The 12,580-nt window shown below is 44.7% G+C and overlaps 1 protein-coding gene across 13 annotated transcripts in view; it reads right to left on the bottom strand.

The window, feature by feature from the left end:
• The window catches only part of PDZD2 (PDZ domain containing 2), a 327,541-nt gene that overhangs the window by 76,932 nt on the left and 238,029 nt on the right, over positions 1-12,580 (bottom strand). For 11 of the 13 annotated variants that reach the window (XR_009452690.1, XR_009452689.1, XM_059694710.1 and 8 more), the window contains one exon: positions 3,953-4,454. Coding sequence is in view for 11 of the 13 variants with exons in the window: in XM_059694710.1 (XP_059550693.1) it covers positions 3,953-4,454 (502 nt within the window). In the remaining 2 variants the exon portion in view is untranslated. Of the gene's footprint in view, positions 1-3,952; positions 4,455-8,161; positions 8,669-12,580 lie in introns of those variants that run through there. The other 2 variants (XM_059694717.1, XM_059694720.1) reach the window with 2 other exon arrangements.

A 12,580-nucleotide genomic window follows, 5' to 3' on the forward strand; every position in this document is an offset into this window, starting at 1 on the left:
AACAAAAAGGTCACGGTTTAAATCCGGGTGAGGGCACATGCCTGGTTTGTGGGCTCGATCCCCAGTGAGAGAGGCAGCCGATCAATGATTCCCCCTCATCATCATTGATGTTTCTATCTCTCTCTCCCTCTCCCTTCCTCTCTCTAAAATCAATAAAAATATATATATTTTTAAAAGATGAGCAGAGGGTGGTACTTTCTGAAAAGTTTTGTGTTTTTCTTTCTTTTAGGAGCATTTCAAATGATTTTCACTTATCCTACAACAAATGAAAGCCTGCTCTTTAAATTGTATGAGAGTCGACCTTAAATTTTTGCTACCTTAAGCCTTCAAAATGATTAAAGATGTCAATACTCTAACTTATTTTTTTCATCTTAGGCTTTCTACATATTTACAATCTAATCATTGGGGGGAAATCCTATCATAATATAGTACATATTGATAAGGAATACACAGGTTGTTCCTAAAACGTGTATACACACTTTAACAGCTGATGGCTCCTTTGTTTCGTTAAGGCCAGACTAAGCTTTGAACAAAGGAAATTCATCCTAAAATGCTACTAGAAGTTTGAAAATGCAGTTGAAGTACAAACACTGCCTTTATGATTATTCAAAGTGTGGATACAAGGGTATGCCCCGCCCCCAAAATGTATACACATTTTAATAGCGGATAACTCATTAAATTTTCACATTTAACTGATTTGAAATAATGGGTGAAGCCAGACTACGCTTTGAACAAAGAAAATTTATCTACTAGATTTTTTTAATGGGGATACATAAAAGATAAAGTTTATCGGACAAAACCGGCAACAGTTGACGAACTGAGGGTGCACAAATACTGAACGAAATGATTCTTGATGTTTGCGATTCCACTGCTACATGGTATCAGCAGTGCCAGGACCAGAACAGGCATCAGTTTGAAAACAGGTGTTGACAAAAAATTATTCATTTCTGTAGATTCTTTTAATTTTTGAAAACGAACTGAATTTATAATCATTCAAAATATGTATACATTTCTGGGGACACCCTGTATTATAACACAGGCGTTACCTGCTTTTTCTAAAGTTCATGTTATGACACTATGCTTTTACAAAAGGCCTACAGCAGACCTGTTTGCACTCACTGAAAGAAATCCAAAGAGAATTTTTGCTTTTATGAAAAAGAGAGAAAATAGTGTCTAGTGCTTGTTTTCCAGGGGCGGTTACAGAGGCAGTGTGCACCCGGAGTAGCGAGAACGGCACTGCTTTTAATATGCTAATGCTATTTTAGATTTTGTGTGTTATTTGTATGATTTGGTAGGTTATTTTGGGGGCCAGGGAATGAAAAAAAAAATGTTTCCATATCAATTAGTAGGAATTGCTACTTTGCTTTAGGCCATTTTGGCTTATAAAAGGTTTATAGGAATACTAGAGGCCCGGTGCATGAAATTCATGTACAGGTAGGGTCCCTAGGCCTGGCCAGCGATCAGGGCTGATAGGGGCCTTTCGGCTGCCAGCTGGGACCTTCCTTCCCCGGCTCCTGGCCAGGGCCTTCATTCCATGCCACCCCCTGGTGATCAGTGCATGTCATAGTGAGTGATCGAACTCCTGGTCTCCCAGTCGAACTCCCCAGGGGACACTTTGCATATTAACCTTTTATATATATAGATTCTACTTTTGGATGGGGGAGGGACTGTATGTTTATTGACCTTAATTTTGGGGGAGGGGCTTATAATATTTTCTTTGCCCTTCATCCTTTTTTGGGAGAGCATAACTTGGTAGAAAAGTCATTGATAGAAACATTGATTTTTCTTCTAATCTGTTTACACATTCCATCCACAAAGATACCTCCCTCGGTGCAAGGCTTTAAGACAATCACCCGGCTCCTCAAATGAAGGAATGTGGTCCATTAAGAGAGGGTTATTTTGATTATTCTCAACCCATTATACAGATTGGCTACAATTGCAGAAATATACATAAAACAGCCTTTAAATTACATTCATTCATAGGGTTCCACATCCCAACAAAGCTGAACTGGATACTTCCCTCTGGGCTCATTTTCCACCTTTCCAACTCTTTCTCCCATCACTAGGGTGCCTCTTTAGTCGGAGAAGACACCAATGAGGAACCACTTAGGATCTTATAGCTTCATTAAGAATCCACAGGAGGAGAACAGTATGGAGCTACCTCAGAAGACTAAAAATGGAACTCCCATTTGACCCAGTGATCCCACTACTAGGAATATATCCCAAGAAACCAGAAACGCCAATCAGAAAGGATATATGCACCCCTATGTTCATAGCAGCACAATTCACCATAGCTAAGATTTGGAAACAGCCTAGGTGCCCATCAGCAGATGAGTGGATTAGAAAACTGTGGTACATCTACACAATGGAATACTATGCTGCGGTAAAAAAAAGGGAACTCTTGCCTTTTGCAACGTCATGGATGGAACTGGAGAGCATTATGCTAAGTGAAATAAGCCAGTCAGAGAAAGATAAATACCACATGATCTCACTCATTTGTGGATTATAGAGAACAACATAGACTGATGAAAAGGGACAGACCCAAAGACTGAGAAACAGCGATCAGGCTATCAATCCCCAGAAGGAAAGTAGGGGAGGGCGGGGGTAAGGGGAAGAGATCCACTGAAGGACTTGTATACATGTATATAAGCCAAACCAATGGACATGGACAACAGGGGGATGGGAGCATGAGTTTGTGTGTGGGGGGGAGGTTGGGGGTTAATGGGGGGGATGAGGACACATTTGTAATACCTTAACTAAAAAATAAATAAATAAAAAAGAATCCACAGGAGCCCTATCCAGTTTGGCTCAATGGTAGAGCATTGGTCTGCGGACTAAAGGGTCCCGGGTTCGATTCCAGTCGGGGGCATGTGCCCAGGTTTCGGGCTCAATCCCCAGTAGAGGGTGTGTAGAAGGCAGCTGATCAATGATTCTCATCATTGATGTTTCTATCTTTCTCTCCCTCTCCCTTCCTCTCTCTGAAATCAATAAAAATATATTTAAAAAAAAAAGAATCCACAGGAGACCTAGCTGGTTTGGCTCAGTGGACAGAGTGTTGACCTTGGAGTGAAGGGTCCCGGGTTTGATTCTAGTCAAGGGCACATGACCAGGTTGCAGGCTCGATCACCAGAAGGGGGTGTACAAGAGGCAGCTGATGAATGATTCTCTATCATCACTGATGTTTCTATCTTTCTCTCCCTCTCCCTTCCTCTCTAAAATCAATAAAAATGTATTAAAAAAAAAATCCACAGGAGTATCTGCCAAGAGGATTCTTGGAAAGAGCATGCTCAGCCTACAGAAATGTAACTTACAAGAGAGAGCTGGATACAACAGGGGAGATCATTTGAGGCTAGAAACAGGCCCTTCAGAATATACCACATCTGCTTTGCCTTTAGGTAGTAAGACCAGCCCTGACCATCACAGCTGGATATCATAGTATCAGAGATGTTTGTGAAGTTCCTAAACTTCGCTGGAATTCGGCAGTGTAATAACACAATCCCATGAAAACGTCACTGGTTCTGAAGTGTTAAAAATAAAAGCAGATGCTTCCCTGCATGCTGGACATCCTTCCTGTGTAATACCGAGGCTCGGATATTTATGCTATCAACTGCCACCAGGAATTCTTGGCCTCGCAGTGGCAATTCTCCTGGTGACAGCAGTGATAAATAATGATGCAGTTCAAGTACTTCATCTGGGCCTCATATGACTCAAATTATTCCACAGAAGGCTTGCATTTTCCACTTAGGATCACTCAACTTGCTCTCTATTTAAGTGGGATGAAATGACTTGGACTTTTGGTTGTTATTGCTATGTCCGCTGATCATTTATCTTAATAAATGTGTTGGCTTCTAAATGTAAGTTCACCTTAGACATATTTTCTAAGCTTTAAAAAAGCAACTTCTAAAAAACATTACTTTTACAATTCAGGTTCTGCAATCAAACCAAACCTTACCTTCGCCAGGCAGTCACTTGATTGGAAGTCCGTTTTCCCTGATTTTGAGAAGTGGCATTTATCATTGCTTGTGGGCAGAGGAGTGTCTGTCTTTGGAACTCTAGGCTCTGTCCCTCTGTCCACTTCAGACCCGTCTAGATGGGATGCAGCCACTTCCTTGAGAGAGTCTGGGCCATTTTCTAGCTGAAAGGCATGGCCATTTCCAAGTTCTGGGTCTGGGCCATTGTCCAGCTCAGAGATGGGGCCATTGTCCAGCTCACAGCCAGTGTGGCTCTTGGATTCTTCAGTGGCCTTGTGGATAGAAGGCCTGGAAATGACTCCAAACTTTCTTGTTCTTTTCCCCTTTTTCACGGTTCGGTCACCCAGCTCCAAAGTCGGTGTCTGTCCTGGCTCCGAGCTGTTGCCACTGTTGCTGCTGTAAGGAGAGTGGACCTTGTGCTTGAAGCGGCGCAGCATGATCAGGTAGAGAAAGCCGCCATTCCAGCACTGCTCAGCCAGGTAACTGCCGCAAACACAAACAAAGGAGTGGTTAGGATCCTCCAAGCGGCCCTCTCAGTGCAGTGGTGGGCACACTCAGTGCCCCACACAGGACCCATGCGATTAAGCAGATGGAGACTTAACACTCGTTTCATTCTTTTAATCTATATAATTGTGGATGCTAAAAAGGACTCCAAAACAAAGCAGAAAAACCAAGTGAACTAGAACTTACTAATGAAAGGACCCTAGGATAGGTAATCAGAGAAGGATGTTCCTATTAACAGAGCCAATCCTAACACACCGTTAAATTAAAAAGGAATCCTCCACTCAGCAATTTCTTGCATCAGAATTATCCCAGCCGCCCATTCATACGGTTCTGATGTAGTAACACTGCAAGCTCCTGGGGTAAAATAGATTGGGGGAAATGCAAAGCTTTGCTCTTACGATCAAAAAATCAACAGCACAACAACAGGAACCTCTGCCTCACAGCAGTTAAAGGAAAAAGAAGGCGGGGGGTGGAGTGGTGTTGGCTGGTATCGAGATGCAACGGGCAATAAGCACTGGCATGTGTGTCCCGCATTAAAGGGGTGTCAGCTCGTTTCTTGGTAATGGTCTAGTCTGGATTGTCCACAGCACACGTGGGCCATCACTCCCAGTCCGGGCCTCGCATGAAAAGGAACACTGATAAAGTGGACAGCACAGACCCAGGGACCAGGACAGAAAGGCTGTGCAAACTGTGTGAACCAGAAATAGTGGGAGGAAAGAGGGACCCTTAGCTTGAAGCAAAGAAGGGCCAGCTCAGTTGCTTTTTCATGTATTTCAGGGCTGCCAAACACAGAGAAGCAGGAAATAATGTAAACGAGACAAAGCACATGAAGCCCAACACACAATATTACTCCAGATCTTAAAGGATAATAAGAAAACAGAACATCAGATGAGATGAGTAATTAGCGGTGATCACACCAAGTCATTGAAGCTTCAGCAAAGAAAATACTTGCTCAAAGTCAGGAAACCAGGCTGGGCTGGACCCTCTACCCGCGCCATCCAAGATAAGGAAGCATGAACCCCAGATGAACCCAGGGACATGCCTTTGCCACTGGAACCTTGCCACATTCTACACATCACCGGTTCCCCTGCAAACAGTGTCAACAGCCAACTCCTTAACGAGTCAGACCTGCTGCTGGTCTTCATGCGCCCACCAAGGAGAGGCCTTCATCTTCAATCAGTGAAAAACAGAACTTTCCCAAGTATACCAACTCAGCTACACTCCTTCTAGGCCTGAAGTCAGCCCTGCGAGCTGGGGCAGTTAGTGCATGGGGAGGGGGCCAGGTGGTAAGGAAAGATGACCAGCTGTGTTTAAAATGGCCAGAGGCATATACTCCCCATACCTAATGCAATGACAGTGACTACCTAACTGAAGAAGAGAATAATTCTGAATTTGCCATGGAGTAAAATGAACAAAATAGAAGGGCCTTTAACCATCAACCGAAGCTAATAGAAACTCTCTTTGATCCTAGGCTATAATCCATGGTAATGAACTTACACATAAAACCCAGGTAGATAAAAGATATCATATAAGACTCAGACTGTTCTGTGACATACAGTGGGAGGAAGAGGTATAAAGACCAGTCCACTGGAGTTTAGTAAAGAAAATGAAACCTGGTTTTCAGCATAAATTTTCTACAGTGTTTAGATTTTATTTCCTTGGATTGTCGTGGTCTCTTTTCTCACATTAGAAAAAATTCTTGTAAAGGTATAAAATCCTAACAGCGGTTGGCCAGCTTGTAAGGGTTTCTTTGAGCAAACCACTACTATGAAAACAATGCATATACTGTACTCAGATGTTATGGAAAAACAGAAGTTAGGCAGTAGTAAAAACAGGACCAGGTTGAGAATTAGATGCCCAAAGTCCTGCCTTTGGCCCAACCGTGTAAAACAATGGTAATTTCCCCCAATTTTTATCAACTGATGAATATATACACAAAATGTGGTACATCCATATAATGGAATATTACTTGGCAATAAAACTAAGAAGTATATGCTACCACTTAGGTGAAGCTTGGAAACATGCTGAGTGAAAGATGCCAGACCACCTATATGATTCCACTAATTGCCCATGTCCAGAATAGGCAAACCCATTAAGATGGAAAGTAGATTAGTGGTTGCCAGGAACTAGGGGGAGGGGAAAATTAGGACTGACTGCTAATAGGCACAGGGGTGTTTTTTTGGGGAGGGCGGGGAGGAGATACTGGGAATGTTCTGGAATTAGGTAGTGGTGAATTAGATATATCCACTTCAAGTAAAGTAGAATTAGATATATCCACTTTAAAATGGCGAATTTTGTATTATTTAAATTATGTTTCAATTAAGAAAACAATAGCAAATAAAATAATATTGGCCAAGTTTTGAGTTCGCTTTTGAGTAGGTAAGCCCTAAGAACTGTTTACAGAAGAAGAGCCTGAGACTCAGAAATATTGATTCACTTGCCCAGGTTCCCATGACTGCTAAGCAGGAGACCCAGGCCTGTCTGATTCCCAAGCCCGTGTGATGTTTGCTGCGCAATTCTGCTTCTTCCACTGTTACCTTCCCAGGCGCTGCAGTCGCCTCATCTGTAAAATGAGGCATTACAATGGGTCACCGAAGTTACTTTCACGTTCTAACAATTGTGGACGCTACTGTCCCAGGAAGAGTTCTGGGGGCTAAAGGAACAAGCCTACCAATAATCCCGTACATGCCAAGGACAAAACACCACCCTGGAAAAACAGAAATGTTCTTCTTGCATCCAAGTTGTCTAGGCCTCTTGGACATTTCCCAACAAACTGAGAGAGATTTCACCTGAGGCGGGGGCGGGGGGGGGGGGCGGTGAGGAAGCAGAGGGGTGGGCAATTCCTTTAAAATTGTTTCTGGGACTCTACCTTTTATACCGAAACTCTGAACAACTTGGTGGGTTGTACATAGGGACCTTCTTTTCAGCATCCAAAAGTCTGGCCCATTGACTCAGAGTATCTTTCCCATCTCTACTCTGCGGGAGCTCTACGAACCTTGGACGGTTTCATGACTGAGAGTATTTTATTCCTTCTGCAGAGTCCACACTCAGCAACATTACAAAGCAAGAGGAGTTTATCTGTAGTTCAGCACCATCTCCCTGTCCTCTCCTGGCTTCCTAGCAATAAATAAGACCCTGACACCTTCAGGGAACTGTATGACAGGTTGTTTTATTTCTTCCTGGACACAGAATTTTCTAAGGTCACCCCAAAGACAAAGTGTAGTGAATGAATTATGGGCACTCTAGCAAGTTGGTCAGAAAGAGATTTTTAGGCAGAGGGTCATTTTCTTACAATTGTTTGAGAATCACCTTAAATACGATGCCCCCACGTTCCCTATTTCCTAACATTTCCAGCACCTTCCTGGCTAATTCATGCTTCCACATCCCCTTTTCTGTTCAGGAGGATTCTTAGCCACTATTAGAATCTGTAAAGTTCCAAGTCAACCTTTGAGAAAGAAGAAATGGAATACAATCACATGACTTAGAAAAAGTCTTGCCCAGGCCAGTATGACTCAGTGGTAGAAACACATCCAGAAATGAGATTCCGAATTCTAGCTTAGAACGTTGTCCCTGGAATGTGTGTGGTTCTTCATTTCAGTCTACCTTTGCAGGCGTCTTTTCAGAACAGATCCCTTCCTTCTCCCTTCCCCTAGAAAAGTGTTCTATACAAAGAAAGTTTTGAGTACCTCCTCTGTTTCTTGAAGCTCTGTCATAATTCCAGAGTCTGGGCTCTCCAGGGATTGACAGGTGAGATTGGTGCTTGGAAAAGCTGAAATCTGGAGTTTGAAGAACATGAAAATGGGGAGGTAGGAGGCAAGAGAGGGAGGTATTGGAAGGCCAAAGACACGCATTATTTATCCATGCCCTGATTCCATCAAAAGAGGGTTTGAGGGAGCTATAAACGTTTGATATCCTGGACTGTTTGGCCAAAGCCCTTGGAAGGAGCAATCTCCAGGTGTCTTTGAAAACCATTTTGGGCATTCAGGCCTCGATTCCTGATGCCTGGCACACAGTGTGAACCCACAAAGGGGTGCTGCCAAGCTGAACCACGAGTATCTATCTGTGTGTAATTGAGAGTAACCTGGCACCACCACCGGGCACTGGCCTGTACCACAATGCCATGAAAACATGGTATAACTCAGAGAACACATAAAAGAATTCTGAACTCGGACTTTTCACCAAAGCACACATTCATCGGACTATGCCAGGTTCCCAGGGGACAGCAGGAGAATGAACACTGACTACAAGAAGATGTTTATAGACAACAATTATGACAGAGCCTGGGTTTTATGGAATGGAACCAGCTGCTCACAGCATCTGGTCTAACACACAGGACAAATGGAGATCAATTTTTCTCGCCTAAGAAGTAATGGGAGGCTGAAAAGCTGTTTGTGGTCCTCTGAAAACCTGCTAAACCTAATTAATCCAGAGGGCTGTCTGAGGTGGTGTGTGAATCTGTTGGTTCCCAGAGAACAATGGTTTGAGAGGAAGTGTTAAATACATAGAGATTACTTTCCCAGTGAAGTCTTGGCTGGGAAACAGAGGAAGGCAAGTATGGACAGCTCTGTAAGAGAGGATGGGACGATGATGATCATTATTTCCTGGAGTCATTAGTAACCACATTCCCCCAGGGCAGTCTCTCTCAGGTGTTGCCTCCCAGCTATGTTGAATCTGGGGCATACTTCTCCCAGATTCCACAACCCTCCTTAGTAAGAGCCAAACTATCTTTGGAAGACTCTGAAAGTGGTGCTGATAAGAGTGAATGATATCCTGGATGCTCATAAGGCCTTTTCTGAAAATCAGTCAATGTACTCCTGGGTGCCTGGGGGCGGTGGCGGCAGCCAGAGAGAAGCAGCCCAGGTCCCAGGTGCCAGAGGGAAGCTGGTGCCGGCAGCCAGGGGAAGGAAGGTCTATTCTTGCACAAATTTTCCTGCATCGGGCCTCTAGTCTATAATAACCTATAATAATAAAAGCGTAACATGCAAATCGACCAAACAGCAGAATAACTGTCCAGATGACCTTCCGGACGACCACACTATGACACACACTGGCGCCAGGCCAGCCAAGGAGGGTGCGATGCAATTAGTTGGGGGAGCCCAGGACATCGCCCCATGGTAGCCCCATAGAGAGAGGCCCAGGCCACCAGCCAGCAATGTGATGGGTATGCGGGGCCAGCCAGCAATTGCCCCTCAGAGGGAGGCCCTGGCCAGCCAAGCAATCGCACCCCATGCCTGTCACCTGCAGAGGGAGGCGACTGGTGGCGGGGCGGGGGGGGGGGAGGGCGTGAGGGGAACAGTGCTGCACAGATGGCAAGCAGTGGCAATGGCGGGGGTGGGGCCAGCTGCTGGCAGCCAGGGGACGGAAAGCCCCGATAGACCCTGATGGCTGGCCAGGCCTAGGGACCCTACCCAAGGGGTCCCGGATTGCAAGAGGGCTCAGGCCAGGCTGAGGGACACCCCCCCCCACACACACACACACGAATTTTGTGCACCAGGCCTCTGGTAGTACAATATTAGCCTTTCAAACCCAAACCAATATCAGCTACCAAAACTTGTTGCCATCACCACACAACAGTGAAATTTAAATCATACCCATATATACACCAGCTCAGAGGTCCACGTTGCCCTCAGGGAGATGGAGCTTGGGGAAATAGCAAGTACAAATAACACTAATACTCTGGCCACTACTATTTCCATGAATAATACGCTGTCTTTTCATCTCTGACCCAAGAATAGTGTGTCTTCTGCCGACATCCATGAAACCATGGCAGGCTAAGCTGTTAGCTTACTAGTAGAGTAAAATCACAGTTCTTGACATATATAGCAGGACAATACACAGAACTGGTTTATAATTGGTCTTGTTCCCCAAAATCAAACTTATAAAAAGAGCTCAATGATATATCATTCTTGACTCTATTCACTTTTAAATAAGTATCACTATGCACCCTAAATCAAACCAATACTGAAAATAAATCTTTAAACAGAGGAATGAAGTGGAGTAAGAAAGAAGGTGGGCGCTCTACCCTTGGATTCCACAAACACTGATCGAATTCAGTGTGTCAGCCTCGCAGGCAGCAGCTACATTTGTGTCCAGCAGCACTAAGCGTACACCCCTCTGGCCTGTCCCTGCTCAGATTCCATCTCCTGCGACCACAGGCTGCACTATCTGTTCTGTGCTGAAGCAGAGCTCTCTCTCTCTGTTTCCTGCTAAGAGCTTCTGGATGGAAAGGGGTGGAGGTGCGGGGAGGACACTGCAGAAAAGCAATGGATAAGAAGCACCTAAATCATATGACCAATGAAAACATTATTTTGATTTCCATGCAAAGAGATGTCACTGATTTTCATGTTTATCTTGAAAGCTCACCTCTCAAACTAACGAGACTGGTTTGGATTCACAGCTCTCATCGCAGAGAATCGCCACTCTAGGATGCACTGTGCACGTGCAACTCCAGGACAGCTTCACAGGAAGGAACCAGAATATCCTGGAGCAGTAAGTTCACATGAACTTTCACTTTCCCTCAAAGGTTTTCCTGCACCTCATTTCTGCATCAATCAATAAAAGCTTTTCTAACAGTACCCACTTCCCTTTTGGAAGCAGGAATTCAGAAGCTAAATTAAGTAAAAATGACTGATCAACAATGAAAACGGACCTCGTAAACCACACTGTGGAGATACTGGCTCTCTAAAGAGAATCCAAGCTTCTACTTGGAAATGATTGCACTTCTGTATTCAATTGCTGTGAGAGAAGCAGGGTTTTTAATAACAATATGAGATCAACCTGCAGTCCATACAGAATCAAGTTAGAACTCCAGCCACATGGATTTGCTAACTCATCCTGGTGATGGTCACATTTTCCCAGGGTAGCGAAGGGAGAGCTGGTCAAGTCAGACTCCTAGGTACACGAGTGAGTCAATCTCACCTCACCGGGGAAATGATGAGCACCAGACTGTACCTGGGAACTCGTTTCACTTTTGTTCTCATGACATAATGCTATTTTCTTGTTTATACAATTACTACTTAGTTTTTTCCAATTCATTCGTTCATTGATTCACTCAACAAATCGTTACTGAATACCTACTAGATGGCAAACACTGTTTTAGGCACTTGGGGTGCAGCAGTGAGCAAAACGGCTCCTGTCCCTGTGGAGCTTGCAATCTAACAGGGGAGACAGACAGTACGCAGCAGACCTGCTAAAATAAGCATCTGACTCTACAGTGCATCAGAGGGCGAGACGTGCTGTGGAAAATAGAACACCTTGAACAGGAAAGAGAGGACTGAGCATGCCAGGAGCTGGAAGAGTCGGGCGGAATCTGAAACACGGTGGCAAAGGCAACAGCCGCGGGAGAGTGCCTGGAGCAGACACTTGAAGATGAAAGAGTTGGCTATGCAGCCGCCTGGAGGAACGTTCCAGACGGAGGGAAAGCCAGTGCAAAAGCGGTCCATTGGAAGCCGGTCTGTGTCTAGTGTGTTTGAGGAAAATCAAGGAGGCTTTGTGGCTGCAGGGGAGTGAAGCAAGGAGGGCAGGAAGATCAGAGGGTAACAGAGACCAGTATATTGTAAGGTCCCATTAGATGTTCCAAGACTTTTGTGCAAAATGGGAGCTGTTGAGTTTTAAGCAGAGGAGTAATGTGATAGACAGTATGTTTTGAAACAACCCTTATGTTCTGTGTTGAGAACTTGGCAAGAGTAGATGGAGGGAGACCAGAGAGACCATCATGTTCGGAAATTCCAGGGAGACACAGCTCAGGTGGAGCAGCCGTGGAGATGGTAAGAAATGGCCCGGATTGTGATCTGCTCTGAAGGTCAAGTCAACAACTCTTGCTTTTGGATCACATACAGGGTGTGAGAGAAAGGGAGAGGTCAAGGACGGTGTCCAGGTGTTTGGCTTCAGCAACTGGAAGGATGGGGTCCTATCACCTAGGCTAGTAGAGCATCTCATCCATCCCTACCCCTCACATTATTCCAGAAAATACCCCATTCCTTCCGGTTGAGGCTATGGATACCCAGGTAGCCCATCTACCTCCAAAGTTCCTCATGTGACCCACTCGGCATTCTTTCCCAGTTGGTCTTCTTGATTCTTCCCACTGGTCCCCTATCATCGAAAAC

Source organism: Myotis daubentonii, chromosome 4 (genome assembly GCF_963259705.1).
Source record: "Myotis daubentonii chromosome 4, mMyoDau2.1, whole genome shotgun sequence".
NCBI classification, from domain to species: domain Eukaryota; kingdom Metazoa; phylum Chordata; class Mammalia; order Chiroptera; family Vespertilionidae; genus Myotis; species Myotis daubentonii.